Here is a 22,969-nt window from a genome sequence, read left to right as displayed (position 1 = left end):
AGATGACTTCCAAGAACTCTTAAATATAAAGTTTTATCATTGTAGAAGGAATTTCTTTTAGATACAAATTAGATCAAATAGTTTTTGAGATCCCTTTCAACACAGAGATTCTATGATCAGCATATTTACCTAGAAATATAATTAACCATCAGTAACCCATGGATCAGATCAGAGTAATAGCAGATTTGTTTTTGAAATGTGCTTTTATAGTTACAGGTAAATTTGGTTACATCTGATGTTTTGGGAATTAATTTCTTCAAACTAAATAATAAAAATATAAAAAAAAAATTACCCCTAAACTTTGTCTTAATTTTGAGTAGTTACAAACCTCTCCCTGAATGAATGAGAATGATAAAGAGGTAGCTGGCCTTAAACTCAGATATTCTAATAATGTCCAAAAGCAGAGCCCAGATTCAAGCCACCAGTTTAGGAAGGAGCCAGATTTACAGAAAACAAATGGCAACAATGTCTTAAGAATAAGCACTTACTACTGATGTAGTCTTACTAATCAGTCTGAACTTTCTAATGATTAATATTGCTGTAACTCTGACTACCCTGATTTGCAACTTCTAATCAGTTAATGACCTTTCACAGTTTTTCCTTTTCTTTTTTTTTTACATTAAATGAAAAAATTCATTGGCTCTTATCTGCTCTAGTGTGGCTAGGTTGCTAATAAAATCCAGTTTATGGTGCATGATACAATTCTTCTACTACTGGGTTGCTTATATGCTGACCAATGAACTACTAGAAGATGTAACAATATAAACACCAAAATATACCATTGCATTCCATTTTTTATTCCATGAGACAACAAAACATTTTTGACAAAATTTGCTTTCACAAGTATGCTATACAATTTTATTAATTCATGGTAGACTATGATGCCACCAAAAATACAAAAGAGTCATTCATAAAATAGTCATTTAGGAGCATTAAAATGAGTAGGAAGAAAAAAATAAAAAGAAAATATAATCTTTATACACTATTTACAATTCATTACAGACCAAAGCAATAAAAGCTTTCCGAACATTGACAAGGAAAGCTGAAAAATTGTTGGTCTTCCTTACTTTCTCTTGAAATTCTTCCAAGCATTCCAGATGAGGAGCACTATCTGATACTAAGAAGGAAAAAAATGTAAATAGTTAATAATGTAAAGTCAACAAATCATAAATTCAGAGCTGGAAAAAACCTCAGAGACTATTTGGTCCAACCCTTTCATGATACAGAGGAGAAAACTGAAGCCCACAAGGTAAGGAAATTGGTTGAACGTCACGGAAATGACCTCTTTTTGTATCTTCAATGAATGGTCACTTCAAAGTCAGAAGCTTATCTCAGAAAATCTTAATTGCTGCTGCATATTACCCCTCAAGGAATTAACTGGTACATGGGAATATTTAGCCAACTTGGTATCCATCTTTCTAATTTGGAATATATGATATTATAGAAAAGATTTCAATTAAAAAAATTGGTCCATTATTTAAGAACTATACAGAACTTTCAACCTAATGAAATTTTAATTTTGCCTATCCTATAATTCTGGTAAAAGTCGAACATGAAGGAGAAACTTGTAAAAAACAATGATATGGTATTGTTTACATAAACATCAGTAGGAGAGATGAAGAATCTGAGGTTCAAAACACTGCATCACAAATTTTTGCAGTGATGAGGGATTATTTTTCTTCTCTTGCATTTTACCATACAAATAAAGTACATATGGTATGGAGGAATGGAAAAAAGCCAGAAAAGATGTGCCTGTGGTCCATTATATATCATTGATCCAGAAATTGTAGATTATGTTTTGAATGGAGCTGACACATTGAAAGACAGACTCTGAAAATCATGTTCTGGAAGGCTAGAAACCACTTGGGAGGAGGTTGCTTTGCTGCCAAATCTACAAACTAATCATGCAGAAAGGAAGCTGATATAGCACTGCCCAAGAAGTTACATAGCAGTTTTATAGTATCTCCATGGGGAAAAATCTCAAAAAGCCAAAAACAAAGTTGACAGAAAAGGCTTTCTTAAGAAAATTCCAGAGGCACAGCTATTATCAGGAATCATAAACCCCCTGGTCCCAAACCATCTACAGCTATATTTTCACACACCAGAAACTAATGTTCATGAGATCATTAAGAGTTAAATGTGTTCAGTACATCCAAGTTAAGTAGGGAACTATTATAAAAAGATGTACATTTGATGAATAGATTACTCAAGTAAATTCAAGATATATTTTGGAACTGTGAATAAGTTAGAAAAGTTTGGGTTTGGCAACAAACTGAAGCAAGTCAACTAAGCAAGAAATATTATGGAAACCTACATGCAGAAGAAAAAGAAGTCAGGAATAATAGCCTGCTTGTGGGTCCTATGCTTCCAGTCTCTATCTACTCTAATCATTTTCCATTTAGCTCTTAAAGTGATTTTCCTAAAACACAGGTCTGATCGTGTCACCTCCCCTCCCCCATTTCAATAAATTCCAATGCCTTCTTATTGCCTCCACTTGAGTATTTGAATCCTTCAGCACCCACCCTCCTCCTGAATTTCTACTCTTCTTACATCTAACTCCCAACATATATTCTTCCATCTAGTGACTTTCTCTTCCTCCTTACTTCCTTTCTTCTCTCCCTCCCTCCCTCCCTCCCTTCCTTCCATCTTTTCTTTCATGTATAAATTTCTGGAGGAATCATTTATATTCATCATCAAACTAGCTAGAACACACTGTAGCCTCCTAGTTAAGCAGGTTCCCAGTTAAGAAGTCATTATTTATTTAACTTTGTACACAGGCCCCATTCATGAGTAGAAAGAAGAATCAAAACAAGCCAAATTGGAAGGAATAGTAAAGTAATATCCTGTGGGCATCTTGTATTTTCACTTCTACTTTTTTTATTTGGTTTTGTTTTTTGAGGCAATTGGAGTTAAATGACTTGCCCATGGTTACATAGCTTGTTAAGTGTTATGTGTAAGGCTGGATTTAAAGTCAGGTCCTCCTGACTCTAGGGCCAGTGCTTTATCCACTTGCCATCTAGTTTCCCCCTTTTTTCATAATAAGATTCTTAAACAAGTTAGTAAGCAAAAGTACTAATTAGGCAAAATATACGCACTTTCATAATCCCTTTCTTCATTTATGCGCAGGGAAAAGGTAAACGGCTTCTCAGGAGCTTTAGGGTCAATATTTCGGAATATAAATTGAAGTTTTTCACCTGGAATTAAAAAGATTAAATTGCTTAGTCTACTATTATAACATGCCAGTTTTTAAAATTAAGATGAGTCTTTACTATCTTAGCTAGCTGACAAACTTCTGTCTACAAGGGTAAGAAAACTTCTATTCACCCAGCTTCAAGAGGTAGTCTATCCCGTTGGAAATGTCTATTTCAAATTGTCCCTAGTTATTTTAAATTTAAAGATTTATGTATTAGACATCAAGTTGCTTTTCACAGCTCATAGCGTAAATCAAGTAGATCTTTCCATTCCCTGAGGAAATTTTAAATGGTAGATTTCAAAGTATGATTTTATATACATCTGGGTTTTCTGTTCAAAGATATGCAAAAGTAATTTTGAAAAAATTTGACAGGAAATTCTGCAAATCATTAAAGACAAGATTCTTGTGTGAAGTCAAGATGAAAGAGAAAAGAAAGGAACTTGCCTGGATGCTCTAAATTCTCCTCCAAACAACTTTAAATCACATCTCAAAAGAATTTTCTAACCCAGGATAACATAGAAGGACTGTACAGAATGGAAGACAACTGCAGGAAGCCTGTCTCAATCAGATAAAGAGGTACACAGCCACTGTAGGTGGTATCTGGACATACCAGCAAGAGGTCCTTGGTCCAAGCACAGATCAATCAATGACTCACAGTCCTAGCACATCAGACCAGTGGAACAGTGGACCAGCAGTGAGGCTACCAGCTCCTAATATAAGAAGCAAGTGTCCAGGCTCTGTGGTCCCAGCACAGTGCAACCAGGCCCAGCTGCCCCAATGAGACAGGCTAGTGACTAATCCCAGAATTCCTGATAGAGCAGGCAAGTATCCAGGCTCCTGATTACCCAATAAAGCAAGAACCTTGAGATAGTGGCCCCTGTACTCTAGAAACAGAGATCAACTTTAAAAGTTACAAAATATGCTGGAAAATATAGTAACAAGGAAGTTCAAAACACGAATTCAAAAAAAGAGAACAATGTCAAAATGCCAATAGGAGAAGCCTCAATAACAAAATATGAATTGGTTTCAGGCCCAAGAACTCCTGGAAGAGCACAAAAAGAATTTTAACAATCAAATAAAAAAGGAAAATTGGGAAAAGAAAGTTATGTAAGAAAATCATGGGAAAAAGAGTTAATAGTATGGTAAAGAAAGAACACACAAAAAAGGGAAAAGATGTGCAAAAATCCACTGGAAAAAACATCAACTTAAAAAGTAGAATTGGCCAAATAGAAAAGGAGATACAAAAGCTAACTGAAGAAAATAATTCTTAATAAATCAGAATTAGAAAAGTGTAATCTAGTGATTCTATGAGACATCAAGAATCAAACAAAATTGAAAAAAAAAAAAAAGAAGAAGAAAATGTGAAATAGCTCATTGGAAAAACAACTGATCTGGAAAATACCTCCATGAGAGATAACTTAAGAATTACTGGACTACCTGAAAGCCATCATCAAAAAACTGTCTAGACATCATCTTTCAAAAAATTTATATATTTTCATATATATATATGTAAAAAGAAGAAATTATCCAGGAAAATACCCTGATATTCTAGAACCAAAAAGTAAAATAGTAATTGGACAAATTCACCAATCACCTCCTGAAAGAGACACTAAAATGAATACTCCTAAAATATTATAGAACTCTCAGATCAAGGAGAAAATACTACAAGTATTCAGAGAAAAATAATTCAAAGAATGAGCAGCCAGTCAGGATAATACAGCACTTAGTAGGTTTCTATATTAAAGGACATGAAGGCTTGGAATATAACATCCCAGAAGGCAAAGGAGCCTGAATTACAACTAAGAATCAACTATTCAACAAAACTGTAATCCTTCAGAAGAAAAAAAAAAAAAAAAAAAAAAAAAAAAAAAAAGACATCCAAAGAAATAAAGGACTTTCAAATATTCCTGATGAAAAGACCAAAGCTAAACAAAAAATTCAATTTTCAGATATAAGACTCAAGAGAAGCATAAAAAAATAAACAGGAAAGAAAAAAGTTAAGTTATTCAATAAGGTTAAATTGTTTCTATCCCTACAAGGATAGATGACACTTGTTACTCTTAACAGCTATACCATTATTAGAGCAGTTAAGAGTTTACATAGATTTGAGAGTGCAGGGATATGGGATGATTTTTTAACAAAATTAAGAGATAAAAAGGAGGACTGCATTGGGAGAAGAGAGGAGAGGTAGAATGGAATCAATCATTTCACAGGAAGAGGAGCAAATGACTTATTGCAGGGGAGGGAAAGAAGGAAGTGGAGTGATCATCCCTTGAACCTTACCCTTATCAAATTTGGTTCAAAGAGGGAATAACACTCGGTAGGATATAGAAATCTGTTTTACCTTATATTGAAGTGAAGGGAGGAGGGGAAAAAAGGAGGGGCTGATAGAAGGAAGGGCAGGCTGAAAGGAGAAAAAGAAAAGAGCAAAGGAGAGGAAAAAGAGAAAGAAGAAAGAACCGGGGGGGGGGGGGGGGGGGGGGGGGGGGGGGGGGGGGGAATAGGATGGAAATACATAGTAAGCGTAACTGTGTATGGGATGAATCACCCATAAAATGGAAGCAAATCACACAGAGGATTAAAAAACAGAATTCTACAATGAGCTATTTTCAAGAAAAACATTTGAAGTATAAAAACACAAAGTTAAAAGGATGGAGCAAATGTTATTGTTTCAGTTGAAGTAAAAATAAAAAAAAAGTAGAAGTAGCCATCATAAAACTATATAATTTCAGACAAAGAAAAAGGAAAAATAAACAAAGAAATAACATCTTATTAGGTATACCATAATCAATGAAGCAATATCAATACTAACATATATGCACCCAATGGTATAGCATCCAAATTCTCAGAACTAAAGAAATCTAACCACAAAATAAACAAAGTAATTAAGGAAGTAAATAGAAATTCAGAAACTTAGATAAGATACATATCTGGAGAAAATTGAATAGATCTAGAATATAGCTTTTTTCAGCAGTATATGGCTTCTACACAAAAACTGACTGTGTATTAGAGAGTAAAAATCTCACAATCAAGTGCAGGAAGGCAGAAATATTAAATGCATCATTTTCAGATAACAATGCAACAAAAACCACATTCAAGAAAAGGACAGAGACATAGATATACCAGATCTAAAACTATATCATAAAGCAGCAATCATCAAAACTATTTGGCACTGGCTAAGAAATAGAGCAGTGGGTCCATGGAATAGATTAGAAACCCAAGAAACAATAGTCAATGACAATCTACTATTTGATAAATCCAGACTCCAGCTTCTGGGCCAAGAACTTGCTATTTGACAAAAACTGCTAGGAAAACTAGAAAATGGTAAGGCAGAAACTCGACACAGATTAACATTTCACACTGTATACCAAGAAAAGGTCAAAATGGGTACATGATTTAGATATAAAGGGGAATACTAAAAGTTAATTAGGAGAGTAAGAAACAATTTACCTCTCAGATCTATGGAGAAGGAAAGAATTTATGACCAAACAGGAGACAAAGAATATTATGATATACAAAAGGTAATTTTGATTATATTAAATTTAAAAAGGTTTTGTACAAACAAAACTAATGGAACCAAGATAAGGAGGAAAGCAGATGGCTGGGAAACAATTTGTGAAGCAAGTATTTCTAATATATATATATATGCATATACACACACACACACACACACACACACACACAGAGAGACAGAGAGAGAGAGAGAGAGAGAGAGAGAGAGAGAACTGAGTCAAATTTTTAAGAATATAAATCATTCCCCAATTGCTAAAGAGTCAAAGGAGGGGCAGTTTTCAGATGAAGAAATTAAAGTAGGTGGCGTAGTGGTTAGAGCACCAGCCCTGAAGTCAGGAGGCCTGAGTTTAAATCTGCTCTGAGATACTTAACACTTCCTAGCTGTGTCACCCTGAGCAAGTCACTTAACCCCAATTGCCTCTTCAAAAAAACAAACAAAAAAAACAAAGAAAAGAAAAAAGAAATTAAAGCTATCTAATCATCTGAAAAAATGCCCTTAATCCCTATTGATTACAAAAATGCAAATTAAAACAATTCTGAAGCACCACCTCATATCTATCATATTGGCTAATATGACAGAAAAGGAAAATGTTAAAAGTTGGAGAAAATGTGGAAAAACTGGAATACTAATGCATTGTTGGTGGAGTTATGGAATTGATGCAACCATTCTGAAGAGCAATTTGGAATTATACAAGACCTGTATTCCAAAGATCATAAAAAGGGGAAAAGATCCACAAGTTTATCAAATTCTAGATTATTTTTTTCTGGGAATTAGAACAGGCAATGTTATCTCTTTGCAGATGATATGATGGCATACTTAGATAAACCTAAAGAATCATCTTAAAAACTTGGTAACATAATGTTAGCAAAGCTACAGAATACACATAAAACATCAGCATTTCTATAATTACCAACAAAGTTCAGCAGAAAGTGACAGAATGACACTATAAAGACACAGAAAGACAATATAAAATACTTGGCAGTCTATTCACCAAGACAAACCCAGAAACTGCATGAATACAATTACAGAACATCTCACACATAAAGTCAGAGCTAAATAAATAGAAAATAATTGCTTATAGGGAGGCTAAGCCAATATGACAATTCTACCTAAATTAATTTACTTATTTAATGCCATAGCAATCAAACTACCAAAAATTATTCACAGAGCTAGAAAAACAAATTATCTGGAAAAACAAAAGGTCAAGAATATCAAGAAAATTAATAAAAACAAATGTGAAAGAAGGTGATTGAAGTCATAACAGATATCAAACTGTGTTATACACAAGACTCACTACGTAAATGACCTAATAGTGATCTAGTAGAGTTTGATAAATCCAAAGGTCCCAGCTTTTGGGACAAGAAGTAACTACTGGAAAAACTGCTGGGAAAACTAGAAAATAGAATGTCAGAAACTAGTAGAGACCAATATCTTACACAGTATACTAAGACCAAAATAGGTACATGATTTAAATATAAAGGATGATAAAATAAGCAAAAGGAATAGTTTATCTGTCAAATCTATGGATAAAGGAAGAATTCAGGAGCAAAGAAGAGATAGAGAACATTAACTGCATGTAAAATGGACAATTAGGTTATATTAAATTAAAAAGATTTTGCACAAAATGCAACCAAGAAAGAAAGCAGAAAACTAGGAAAAAATTTGTGTAGCAAGTACTTCTGATAAAGGCTTCACTTCCTAAATATATAGAGAAGTTAGTCAAATTTATAAGAATACAAGTCATTCTGCAATTGATAAATGGTCAAACAATATGGAGGGGCAGTTTTCAGATGAAGATATTAAAGCTACATACAATCATATGAAAAAATGCTCTAAATCACTATTTATGAGATAATTACAAATTAAAAGAACCGAGGCACCACCTCACACCTAACAGATTGGTTCATATGACTGAAAAGGAAAATGATAAATGTTGGAGAGGATATGGGAAAATTGGATTGTTGGTAGAATTGTGAAATGATGCAACCATTCTGGAAGTAATCTGAAACTATGCCCAAAGGCTATCAAACTGTGCAGACCCCTTGATCACGCAATACCACAAGATTGCTAAAAAAGATCCTAAAAAAGGAACCACTTGTACAAAAATATTTATAGCGGCTTTTACTGTGGTGGCAAGGAATTGGAAATTGATGGGATGCCCATCAGTCGGGAATGGCTGAATAAATTGTGGTACATGATCATAATGGAGTATTACTGAGCAATAAGAAATGATGACTAGGCAGAGTTGGAAAAAATTAGATGAACTGAGGCTGAGTGAAGTAAGCAGAACCAGAAGAACATTGTACACAGATAATAGCAATACCTATACAATGATCGACTGTGAATGACTTAGCTTTTCTTAGCAATACAATTCTAATTTCAAAGGACTCACGATGAAAAATGCTATCTCTGCCCATCCCCATCCCCAGAGAAAACACTGGTGAATATAAACCAAAGTTCACTTTCTGTATGGCTTTTTTTTTCCATTTGGGTCTGTGGCTTCTTTCACAATATGACTAATAAGATAATACGTGTTGCATATTTGAACAATTATAAACTATATCAAATTGCTTACAGTCTCAACAAAGAGATGAGGGAGAAAGAAAATTTGAAATTCAAAATAGCTAAAAATGAATGTTAATTGTTTTTACATGTAACTGGAGAAAAATGAAATATTAAAAAAAAAACAAAACAAAAAAAAAACAACAACAAGATTCTTTCAAAAGGTTTGGATAGCATTTCTATTTATTTGACCTGTACTCAATTTCATAATGGGGGAAAAAAAAAACACTGTTGTTAAATAGAGCAAAATTTTTAAACTGGGCAATCTGTAGTGTCAAAACAAGGTAGTAAGGAAGAAAAAAATTTAACAAAATGCCCAATTGCACAAACTGAAATAGAAACATTTGATGGCTATGGCAAGATTATGGTTTTAAAACTGATCAAAGTTTACAAAAGAGTCTGAGTTCAAGATCTCATTTCTAAAGGCCTTAAACTCTCATCTTTGTAACAAAGGATACTGACTTTTCTGATCTCATAAAATATTAATTCTACAATGTATTTAGAATCTGAAATTGAAAATAAAAACTTACCATTAATTTTTCGAATTTCCAGTCCAAGGTGATCTTTATACAAATTGTAAGATTTCTGCAACATTTTCAACTTTTCCTTATTGGCTTTGTTAGCAGCAGCAATGGCTATTAATTTTAAAGAATAAGTGTCAAAAATTTGCTGGAACTCAACGCACTTGCTGGAAAATCTATAAAACTGGAATTAATTGTTCTTTACGCGTTTAGTAGAATTCACTTGTGAATCTATATCTGGCCCTGGAAATTTTTTTCTTAGGGAATTGATTAAGTTTGTTGAATTACTTTTTCTAAAATGGAACTATTAAGTAATTTATTTCTTCTTCTGCTAATCTAGGCAATTTATATTTTTGTAAGTAATCATCCATTTCACTTAGATTATCAGATATATTGGCATGCAGTTGGGCAAAATAGCTCCTAATTATTGCTCTAATTTCTTCTTCATTGGTGGAAAGTTCATCCTTTTCATTTTTGATAACAAGAATTTGATTTTCTTCTTTCCTTTTTTTAATCAAATTAACTAAAGATTTATCTATTTGTTGATTTTTCATAAAAAAAATCAACTCTTAGTTTTCTTACTTCAATTACTTATTAATCTTTCCTTTCATTTTCAGAATTTCAAATTTGGTATTTAATTGGAGATTTTTAATTTGTTCTTTTTTTTAGCTATTTTTAGTTGCATGCTCAATTTACTGATCTTCTCTTTCTCTCTTTTATTCAAGTACATGGAGATATAAAATTTCCCCTAAGAACTGCTTTGCCTGCATCCCATAAATTTTGGTTATGTTGTCTCTGAATAAGTCTATGACGTGTTACTTCACCCATTCATTCTTTAGAATTAGATTATTTAGTTTCCAATTAATTTTTGGTCTATTTTTCCCTGATTCTTGTAATTTTTATTGTATCATGATCTGGAAAAGATACATTTACTATTTCTGCCTTTCTAGCCTTTCTAACTTTAATTTTTGTATATAGGTTCCATGTATCATCAAGAAAAAAGTATATTCCTTTCTAGTCCCATTCAATTTTTTCCAAAGGTCTATCATATTTAACTTTTCTAAAATTCTATTTACCTCCTTATTTATTTTGCATTTCAATTTATTTAGTTCTGATAGAGCAAGGTTGAGATCCCCACTAGCACTTTTGCTGTCTATTTCTTCTTACAATTCTCTTCTCTAGGAATTGGATGCTATACCACTTAGTGCATGAATGTTTAGTATTGACATTACTTCATAGTCTATGGTATCCTTTAGCAAAATGTAGTTTGCTTCCTTATCTCTTTTAATTAAATCTGATTTTGCTTTTGCTTGATCTGAGATCAGGATTGATACCCGTTTTTTGTTTTTTTTTTTTTAAACTTCAGCTAAGACAAAATAGATTCTGCTGCTAGAAAATCTAGTAGCAAGCATGAATGAGAAGCATACTTCAATCCATTCCATCTCCATTTGTACCCTGTCTTATATAAGGGAAAAAGCATTTGTTCTAAAGTCCATAGAAAAATTGGAGATAAGGAACATGTAAAGACTATTGTGAGAAAAGCCTTGTCTTTGGTAGTTTATATTCCTTGAAATGATCAGTTTTTTCAATAAAAAGAGAGTTCATTTCAAAGCAAACACCTCTAACTAGATGTAAGGGACTTGTGCTTCAATGTACAGAGGAGATTCACATGAATATAGAGTCTCACTTTCTTTGAAATTATTTTGATCTGCCCATAGTTGGAGACAGCAATTCTATTGTATTTACTAGAAAACTACTGTACTAAGGACATAATTATCTCTTAGTAGAAATAGTCAAGTATGCTATTTTAGGATTTTTAAAAATATCACAAAGCCAAAGTGAGAGTTGTAAGACATATGAAAAGTAACAATTCAATTACTGACTGCTTAGTTACCCTGCTTCTATAGATATCTGAGAATCAAATATTTTGATGTTTAAAAATAGATTCTTTCCATGAAGTTTTTTTAGAAAAAGACATATATTAGCTTCAAACTCTTAGTTTCTCACTATGATTTATCCCAAACTATTCTTAGTGACATTTTTCTCCTCTTCAATTTAAGTAAGTTGTTTTATTACAAACAGAATTTCTGTTAAGTCTAACCCATGAAGAGTCAAAAAACAGACATTGAGTTTCCACTGGAAAAAACTGATAAAGACCAGTCCCTTTACAGACAAAAACAGCCCTGCTTAAGATTTAGATATTTCATCACTCTCAAAGGTGATATATATTCCTGTCAATAAAAGAGAGAACAATCTAACATTTCAAAACTTTATTTACAAAGGAAAATACTTACTTTCTTTTTTCTTATTCAGTGATTCCTTAAGATCCTGAATAGTTTTTGTCAGCTTTTCCACTTCGCATTGTTTGTCTTGTATACTATCAGTCAGTTTTGTTAAATTATCTTGTTTTTCTTGAATAAGCTTATTCTGGATATGAATCTCTGTGGAAACATATATGTGCATATATGTATATATATTTTATATGTATATATAATAATTATTTTTATTAAATTACACATGAATATTTATTAAGGAACAAAGCAAGAAAGGAAGAGATTAAGAATTTTTTTAAAAACTTTTAAGGTATTTATATAGAATAATCTAGGTTTAGAAAAAAGAAAATAAGACGCAAAGCACTAGTATACTAAGGTTTCAGGCAACTTGACCACTTTCACAATGCTTTCAGAAAAACATCTCTCCTCATCCCAGCTGATAACCCACTCTTTAGCTTGTAAGTATAGAAGATAAAACAAAACACTTTCTAAAAATTGATGGGGAAAATGACGTTTTCTAAAAAAAAAAAAATTAAATTAATAAGAAACAGTATAAACATATCGTGATATGTTTTTATAACAAATTATTTATAATAAGAATTAGCTTTTATATACAAAATCTATCTAAATGAATAAATGTAGAGATAGCAAGTAAGAAATCAATTAAGTACTTATTAAGTGACTACTAGGTACTATACTAATTGCAGGGGTTACAAAAGGAAAATATCAGTCCAGACTATCAAAGAGCACTTGGGCATAGTCCTCAACAAATGACAGTCAGTGAATAGGGTGGAAGGAAGCAGTTAAAAAGTTTCTTGTGTGAGGAATCGCAAGATGCCAATAACAATATATTGCAGAATATGTGGAAAAGGTAAGATTGGAAACGTAAAAGAGAGTCAAGTTACAAAAGGCTTTAAAAGACCAACAGAGAATTTTATATTTGATATTGGAAACAATAAAGTCACTGGAGCTTACTGAATGGTAAGGATGGTGGTGACAGTCATATAATCACTTTAGACAGAAGAAGAATTTGAAAGCAGAGGATGGACTAGAGTGGGAAGAGACTTCAGGAAAGTAAAAAAAAAAGAGCAGGCTATTGTAATAATCTAAACATGAGGTATAAGAATCTACACTGCACCAAGGTGTGGTAGTAGTGTCAGAGAAAAAAAGGGATCGTATAAAAGAAGTTACAAAGTCATATTCAAAGGGGAATGGGGAGAGGGAAGAGAAGATGAGAGATAGTGAGTAGTCATGATAACTAGATCGTAAGTCTAAGTGATTTGGAGGATGGTAATAAGTCTGGAAGAAGGGAGGTTTTAGGGAAAAAGATAATGAATTCATTATAAATGTCTGTGTAACATTTCCCCTGACACAGCTTATAGCCTACATGTAATATATCTGTATATGACAACTAGTTCCTAGACCAAGAATTTTTAACCTACATTCAATAAACTTGTTTTTTTAAAACAAATTTTATAACTATTTCAATATAATCTGTTTCCTTTATAATCATAAATATTTATGCATTAAAATTATTATTCTTTTTTTTTTTTTTTTTTTTTTTTTTTTAAATTATGTAATAAGTTGAATTTAATAGTTAGCAGTAGAATCAGAGAATGTGCATTCTTTTCCAGGACAAATGAGATGCTCGCAAAATCTAATCACATAAAATTATTATTCTGAAAAGGGGATCAGTAAGCCCCATCAGACTGCCAACAGAGTCCTTGACAAACAAAAAAGATGAAAAAAATACCCCCCCCCAAAAAAAAAAAACCCAAAGTTACCTTGAGCCATATTTTTACTATTTTAGCCCATTAATTCCTGGTCTAATACTTCATCTTGAAACCTCTCTGGGGATCTTGTCGTGTAAAAGGCTTTCATCTTCTAAACCCTAGCAATCAGGATAAAGGGCCTAATCCAATTTCTACAAATAAAATCTCAAGAAAAGCTATTTGACAAAAGTGAAAATGTGGAAAAAATTTAGCAGGGAACAAAAGAGCAAAAGTAATTTAAACTAATAATCATTATAAGATTTATGAAGAACACAAATACTACAGCTTCCTTAGATATTTATTATCTCCATAGAAACAGCCCTTAAAACATACTAGAAGTTATATTAAATGTCAATCACATACTATTTCTGAATTCCAGACAAGTCTCAATCATTCGTTCTTCTTCTTTTAGCTTTGTGGACAATTTTTCTATAAGAAAAAAAATGGAATTTAAATTTCAATTAAAAAAAAAAAACAAGTTTCAATCAAATAACATGGGCATAAAAACAATAGCATGTTTCAAGCTTCCTAGAATACCTGTCAATGCTTTAACCGAGTCTTTATAGGCATCTCTCAGCCCCACCACTTGACTATAGTGTTCATTGAATGTAGCATTTCGGAATCTGTTCCAAAAGTCATTTAAACTTCTATTAAATAGATTCAGTTCCTCTTCCATCTTTATATGAGACATCATGCTATAACAAATAGGATAGAGAACATTTTATCAGTTAATACAGAAAAGGTAACTCATTGCTACACTGAGTGGTAATTTAGGATATTGAAAACTACTTGGATATTCAATGACCCTGAGATTTCAATATTACTGTGAGATATTCACTACGCATCACTGGAAACATGATTGTCATAGAGCAAGGCAATAGGATTATATATTACCAAAACTTAACAGTTTTTATTTATCAAGAAGTTAAGTACTGAAGGCACACTGAAAGGGATTAAATACTATTATCACAGCAATAAATCTGTGAACATCTGACCTGGCAACCCCTATCATGAAAACACCATTATTCTGTTGTTTCATTTTTCTTCATGACCCCAATTGGGGTTTTCTTGATAAAGATTCTAGAGTGGTTTGTCATTTCCTTCTTCAGATGAGGAAGACAAACAGAGTTAAGTGACTTGCCTAGAGTTACACAGCTAGTAAGTATCTGAGGCCACATTTGAATTTGGGAAGATGAGTTCCTGACTCCAGACCCAGTACCTAAATGACATGCTACCTAGCTGCCCATTATTCTGTTAGTGAAATGCTTCTTATCCAGAAAGTTTTTCCATCTAACAGTCAAATTAGGCTACTGTGTGTCTTTGAATACTTTATAATTTGATTTGGGGTAGATTTATGGTTCTTGTATGAAAATAGATCCTACCGGTAGCTTTGAGAACTGGTAACCCAGAGGGTAAAACAATTTTAAATCTTTTTTGAGAATTACCAAAATCAAGCAGGTTTTGTAGGAAATGAGGACTAAACTCTCAGGCTATATGCCCAAAGGGTCTGGAAAGGATTTTTTTGAACTTTGAACTTAGCTTGCCCCAACTTCCTAACATTAGCTTTAGACTTGAAATAAAGTCCAAAGTTCTAGAACCATTCCAGAGCTCAGAATATAAATTGGGGAGTCCCTGCAAGCAGATGTATATGTATATATGAGTATGTGTGTATATATATGTACACACACAGAGACTGAATTCATTCTTTCACCTTAAAAACTCCCCTCTTCCTGTTAACTATCCTCCCAGTCAAGATATTCTTTCACTAATACAAATATTATTTGAGCATTTGGAATGTGCAATGACTCAAAACATTATAGAAATAGAAAAAAGAGTAAAATAGTCCCGATTTCCTGGAGTTTATGAACACTTTTGGACCAATGAAACTATGCAACAAACTTTCCCATAAAATGAAAACAAATGCTATATGCTCAACTCTACAAATCTCCAAATCAGACAGTCATCAAAATGAATATTCAAAAAAATAGTATAAGGACCTACTAATAATTAAAAGATGCAGGGCAAATCACATTTAATGTTCCAAAAGGACTGAAATCCCTAATAACTTTTTAGTCTCCTACACCAAAAAAAACTACTATAACAGTAAGTCCTGAGCAGTCATCATTAAGGTATAGATGTCATCAATCACTGAGAAGCTCGGCGCCCTCTTTGTAGTGGCCAGAAACTGGAAACTGAATGGATGCCCATCAATTGGAGAATGGCTGAATAAATTGTGGTATATGAATATTATGGAATATTACTGTTCTGTAAGAAATGACCAGCAGAATGATTTCAGAAAGGCCTGGAGAGACTTACATGAACTGATGCTGAGTGAAACGAGCAGGACCAGGAGATCATTATATACTTCAACAACAATACTATATGATGACCAGTTCTGATGGACCAGGCCCTCCTCAGCAACGAGATCAACCAAATCATTTCCAATGGAGCAGTAATGAACTGAACCAGCCACGCCCAGAGAAAGAACTCTGGGAGATGACTAAGAACTATTACATTGAATTCCCAATCCCTATATTTATGCCCACATGCATTTTTTATCTCCTTCACAAGCTAATTGTACAATATTTCAGAATCTGATTCTATTTGTACAGCAAAATAACGGTTTGGTCATGTATACTTATTGTGTATCTAATTTATATTTTAATATATTTAACATCTACTGGTCATCCTGCCATCTGGGGGAGGGGGGGGGGGGGGTAAGAGGTAAAAAATTGGAACAAGAGGTTTGGCAATTGTCAATGCTGTAAAGTTACCCATGCATATAACCTGTAAATAAAAAGCTATTAAATTTAAAAAAAAAATAAAAAAAGAGAGAAGCTCGGCACCAAGAGAAAGTTTTCTACTATTTTTCAGTTTTACAGAAGAAATCCTAAAATTCAACTTTTAATTGAGGGCAAGGTAGGTGAGATTAGGCCGCTAGACCCTTGCACCCCGTGCTTTTTTCTGTCAGTTCTTGAGGTTCTGCTAGCTACAGGTTTTAACCCTACCTTCAACATATCCCTGTTAAAATCCCCGCGATCTCGGAGACGGCTCAGCTCGCCTTGTTCCCCTAGATCAGTTACCAGGTCTTCATCTGATTGTGTCAATTCTAACAAGGTTTAATTAAGATGATCCCTAAACTTTATCCTTCTTACCGCTTTTTTTTTTCCATTTTGTTAAAGCATCATTAAGGATGAACACTTTCCAAAGCAACAAATATTGATACTATTATGTGCCGTCTGTCCTTAAGGAGCTGGGGATCGGACAAGAAACGTGCAATATAGCGGTTAAATTGGAGTAATTCAAAGGGAACGCGCCGGCATTAAGGAATGCCAGAAACGGCGGGGATCCGTCGGCAAGAAGGCTGGCTCTTCGGAATGAGTCCCTGGTTGAATATCAGCTTTGGCAATTACTAGCTAAGAGACCTTGAGCGAGTCATTGTTATAGGAGCCCCATCCTCTGAAGCCTCCCTCCCCTCCCCCATCCCCATCCCTCCCCCATCCCCTTCCCCAACTCCTCCCTCTCCCCCTCCCCCATCCCTTAGGCTTTCCTACCTGGCTCAGCCCGCAGGCTCCGGAGATCCCGAGCTCCGTGGCCCCGATGCTCCCACTGCCGCTTTTGACCCGAGTGCCCGGGGCCTGATTTCCCCCCAGTTCTTTCTCACCCACTGCAAAGAAGGTGGCCTCCAGCCGCTGCCCCAAGACCCTCCTTCAAACGACTTAAACCGACATATTAGCTGTGGCCAACAACAAAATTTTAAATAACGACTGCCTCCCGCCTCCTCTCCCGGAAGTACTATTGAAATTCGATTGGCTGGCGGTTCAAGTTCTCGCGTGGTGATTGGTCAGTAAAATTCCGTGGCGTTCTCATAACGCGTAGCAGGGAGAACGGCATTATGGGATTTGTGGTTTCTCGATTGTCTCTATAGGGAAGGCTTCCTTCTTTTCTCCGGGCGCTGCGACTAGCACTGAGTTATATGTTTTTTTTTTTTTTTTTTCCTACCACTTCATTCAAATTGAAGCCGCCATTTCTAATTAAGCAATTTCTCGGGAAGAGTTTGCTGGGAAGCCAGAAAACCCGGGTCGGAATCAAGTTCGGGATTTGGGGCGCGACGCTTCCGGGGCACTGAGAGCGGTGCGATGGGGGAGCCGGTCAATCACTTGTTAAGCTCCTCCTCCTTGCGCCGGTGCCGTGCGCGCCGGACCCCGGAAGCGCGAGGGAGAAGGCGCTTGCCCTCCTGCTTCCGGCCAGCCCTCTGCGGAGGAGGAAGCACGCGTTTGGAGACGAAGTAACGGCGCTCGAGGGTCAGCTAAGTATCCGAGGTCTTGTGAATCCGCAGCCAGGATTCTTTCTCCCGGGGCACAGGAACTCGCTTCTGTACCGCGTGTGAGACTATCGTGGACATCGTGACAGGCCCGCGAGGCCTACCAGGGGTCCTCGGACTTTGTGAATAGCGGGCCAGTTCCCTGGCCCTCAGACTGTGCGAGGGCCGCACTGTAGTCCAAACAAAGACTTCGTTTTGTGGGCCTTTAAATAAAGAAACTTCCTAGCCCTGGGGGAGGGGGATGGATAATCCTCCTCAGCTGCCGCATCTGGCCCGCGGCCAGATATACTGTGCATAAATTTGAAAAAATTATAGCCCTCCCCCCATCCCCCCAAAAAACCAAAGTTACCTTGAGCCATATTTTTTTAAAATATGCTAAAAATCCTTTTATTTATTCTATTTATTTATCCTATTTAAAAATCCTTGCTTTAAGAAGCTCTAATCCTAACGACATTTATGCAAATCTCTTTGAGATTTGCTAAAAATTTTATATAGGCTAATACTTGATCAGGAGTGCAGTGTAGAGAGAGGGCATGGGGCCTGAGGTTAGGAATACCTAAATTCAAATGTGACATCAGACAGTTATCTGATGTCGCTTAACTCTGCCTCAGTTTCCTCATTTGTAACATGATTTGGAGAAAAAAAAAATGGCAAACCACTCTAGTGTCCTTGCCAAGAAAACCCTAAACGTGGTCCAGAAGAAGCTGTCAGGACAAAGAACAATACTTGATGAATCAGTCCAACTTGCCTAAGGTTGTACTACCAGTATACCAGGAGTAAGAATAATAATAGCTCACATTTATATGTTCTTTACTATATGCCAAAAAGTTTAAGTGCTATACATTTATTATCTCATTTGAGCCATGTAATATTGTTATTGTTATGCCCACTTTACAGAGGAGGAAACTGAGGCAAACATTGGGTGATTTCCCCAGGGTCATACAATTAATAGCTGTTTCATGGCTGGATTTGGATTCTGTTCTTCCTGACTTGAAGCCCATTTCTCTTATTTCACATATAAACAAATTGAAGCGTATTTAACAATGATTTGCTCATACATAGCTAATAATTGTTAAAATTTATATTCAAATTCAGGAACTCATTCTTCAGATCCCCGAGTCTTTCCAATGAATTCCTGCCTTTTCTGGTTTTCCTTAATATCAAATCCTTCCCTCTGAGATTACTCCAGTTTAATTTCTATAGAGCTTTTTTTTTCATAGTTTTTCTTGCTCCCCAGATTGTAAACTCAAGAACAGATACTTTTTTCTTTTTTTTTTTTTTCATCCCCAGTATTTAGCAAAGCAAGTGGCACACAGTAGGCAATTAATAAATGTTTGCTGCTTGGGTAGTCATCTATACCAGGTGGTCTCCAGAGCTGTTTTAACAACTTTTATTTTACCTCCAAAAAATGGATGGGGAGGATGCTTCAGCATCCTCAAATTGACAAAAGCGTCTATGGTTTAAAAAAAAAAAGGGGGGGCGGGGCTAAGAACCTCTGTACTATCATGTGTCTCTCCATTGTTTTTGAGGTCAGCTGTGATTCTGATTCCAAATAAATTGTAGTGCTCCATGATTCACACCCATAAAGAAACACTGAGAAAAGCTGTGTCATTTCCCTTATGTAATCCAGGCCATCATTTTCCTTATATTGATTTTCAATTCATCTCATTATCCAGCTGCAATGTCTGCTAAGATTTAAGTCGTGATTAACCAGCTCAGAGGACAGTCTACTCAACTGCAGAGTTTTAACTATTGGATTTCATGTGTGCATACCTGAGTCAAACTCTTTTCAGTCTCATTGAGGAGGCATTGTAGCATTCTAGGACCTTTTATAGTCAGCACAATATCATCCATTAACAAAAGCCTCTTGAGGACCTTACCAACTAGGAAAAAAATTTTTTAAATTATGCACAGTATATCCTTCAAAGCAATAGTAAATACTTTTGGCAAGCATGTATTTTTGTGTTTTCCACCTGTTGTTGTGGTTGTTCAGTTGTGTCCTATTCTTTATGACTCCATTTGGGATTTCCTTGGCAAAGATATTGGAGTAGTTTGCCATTTCCCTCTTCTGTTCATTTTATAGAAAGAAACTGAAGCAAAAAGGGTTAAGTGACTTGACCAGGGTCAAACAACTAATAAGTGCCTGAGGCTAGATTTGAACTCAGGAAAATATCTTGCTTCTGTGCTTGACACTCTATCCATTGCACTACCTAGCCACCCTGTTTTGTACTCTGCTTAATGTTCATTGAGACAGTATATTGTAGTGAATTGAATACTGATTCTTGATTCAAGAGGATCTGGATTCAAATTTAGCTTCTAAAACCTACTGACAATACCATGGTGGGCAAAGCACTTAACCTAACATGCGAGGGATGTACCCTAGCAGTATATGAATTAAGTTTAGAGTTGAAAAGCGTTCAGGACATCCAGCTTTTGCTAAGTTGCAAAACTATTACAGATTCCAAGCTTTCTTCCATAAAAGCAAAGACCCCATCTTTTCCCATTTAGTGCTGTGTTGCTATATGGAAGCAAAACATAGAATGGCACCATTTAAGGTGAGTATTACCTTAAGACTCTAGAAAGGTGCATGATGAGTGTGAAGAACCCATAAAAGCTAATCAGTTGAACTTTGCAAAACAGGAATAAAAGATGTCACCAAGGAATTGTACAACTGGGAGGGAAAATGGGCTGGTTATTTAGCAAGACCTAGGGATAATAAATGGTCAGCCCGAATCTTGCCTGTGCCCTTTCAATGTGAAGAGAAGATGAGAAAAACCTTTAATTGCATCTTGGATGAATCTCCAGTGCATCTCTGGGAGAACATGAATAGGAATCACACTAGATGGGCAGGGATGGATGAGTTGCAATTTACATCACTGGAGATACTTTCTAAATCAATGAATTCAGACGTCTATATATATCACACACAGAGAGAATATTTTTTAATAGAAAATCAATTTTAATTATTTTTATCACATTTGTTTACAGATATATGTTTGTATACTCACATATATATCATTATATAGTATATATATATATATATATATATATACACATATATATACACACACACACACACACACATATACATACTTGTGTGTATATAAAACCTACAAATGAAAAAATACAGCTATGTTTTACTTAATTCAAACTGGATATCTAATAGAAAGCTAATAGATTCTTTTATAGATAACTTCTGTTTGCCTAGGGGTACCATTTTTATAATGCCTCCATTACATTTCATCTTCTAAATGGAGTCAGCATTTGCTCTAATCCTCTGTGTTTCAGCATCACTTAAATAAGGATATATAACCCATTCCTCTACAGAAAGCCAAAACTCTTCCCTAGTCTCTAACTCTCTAATAACAAAATAAATGATGATTCATGTTCTTAAACATCATTTTTTTCTGATAAAAATATCTATTTCTGATGCAGACATACTTGAGAATGGGAGATTTTCTTTTCTGGATCTTCAGGAGCAGAGATGCTGAAAAAACAAGGGAAGATGCTGCAGTATCTTCAGAAAGAGTTGCTAAGCTCCCATTTCTACAAGGCTTGCATTCTAGGTTAATACCTATAGTGGCTGGGCTAGAAACAAGACCATGGTTTGAGGGACACTGTGACAATTGGAATTCTTGAGTTTCCCTGCTAAAAGGTGGCAGCTGATTAGTAATTGGGATTGGTAATGGAAAGGAAAGTAGTAAAGTTTGGGTTAGAAGTAGGGTTGGTTAAGATATTTGGGGATCACTGCTATTCCCAAAGGCCTTTTATTCAGGGTCCTAGACGAACTCTACTGGGGTCTGAAAGACGTATTCTTCAAGATAGTGGTGGTTTGGCTTGCCTGGCAATGTTGCTTCTTATCTCCCCCACAGGGTGCCTTACTACTTCTGATCAACCTAGCTTTCCTACTTCATAAGTGGCAGTTGGGAGGCATGGCTGACTTTTTCTTGAAAAGAGTTGCTTGACAATAAACTGGGAAAATATTTTTACAGTCAAAGGTTCTGATAAAGGCCTCATTTCCAAAATATATAGAGAATTAACTCTAATTTATAAAAAATCAAGCCATTCTCCAATTGAAAAATGGTCAAAGGATATGAACAGACAATTCTCAGATGAAGAAATTGAAACTATTTCTAGTCATATGAAAAGATGCTCCAAGTCATTATTAATCAGAGAAATGCAAATTAAGACAACTCTAAGATACACTACACACCTGTCAGATTGGCTAAGATGACAGGAAAAATAATGATGATTGTTGGAGGGGATGCGGAAAACTGGGACATTGATGCATTGTTGGTGGAGTTGTGAACGAATCCAACCATTTTGGAGAGTAGTTTGGAACTATGCTCAAAAAGTTATCAAACTGTGCATACCCTTTGATCCAGCAGTGTTACTACTGGGCTTATATCCCAAAGAGATTATAAAGAAGGGAAAGGGACCTGTATGTGCACGAATGTTTGTGGCAGCCCTTTTTGTAGTGGCTAAAAACTGGAAACTTGAATGGATATCCATCAGTTGGAGAATGGCTGAATAAATTGTGGTATATGAATATTATGGAATATTACTGTTCTGTAAGAAATGACCAACAGGATGATTTCAGAAAGGCCTGGAGAGACTTACATGAACTGATGCTGAGTGAAATGAGCAGGACCAGGAGATCATTATATACTTCAACAACAATACTATATGATGACCAGTTCTGATGGACCAGGCCATCCTCAGCAACGAGATCAACCAAATCATTTCCAATGGAGCAGTAATGAACTGAACCAGCTATGCCCAGAAAAAGAACTCTGGGAAATGACTAAAA

General features: G+C 35.0%; 1 protein-coding gene across 1 annotated transcript; it reads right to left on the bottom strand.

The window, feature by feature from the left end:
• Positions 1-776: 776 nt before the first annotated feature.
• Positions 777-17,990, bottom strand: SPC25 (SPC25 component of NDC80 kinetochore complex). The gene is made up of 7 exons (XM_031960513.1): positions 17,390-17,990; positions 14,373-14,530; positions 14,199-14,264; positions 12,085-12,231; positions 9,800-9,904; positions 3,096-3,194; positions 777-1,117 (listed from the first exon to the last, which is right to left on the bottom strand). Exons 2-7 carry the CDS (start codon positions 14,527-14,529, stop codon positions 987-989), a joined length of 705 nt encoding a protein of 234 aa, XP_031816373.1. The 5' UTR covers position 14,530; positions 17,390-17,990; the 3' UTR covers positions 777-986.
• Positions 17,991-22,969: the final 4,979 nt, after the last annotated feature.

This window comes from Sarcophilus harrisii, chromosome 3 (assembly GCF_902635505.1).
Source record: "Sarcophilus harrisii chromosome 3, mSarHar1.11, whole genome shotgun sequence".
Lineage (NCBI taxonomy): Eukaryota > Metazoa > Chordata > Mammalia > Dasyuromorphia > Dasyuridae > Sarcophilus > Sarcophilus harrisii.
This window is presented reverse-complemented; position numbering and strand designations above follow the sequence as displayed.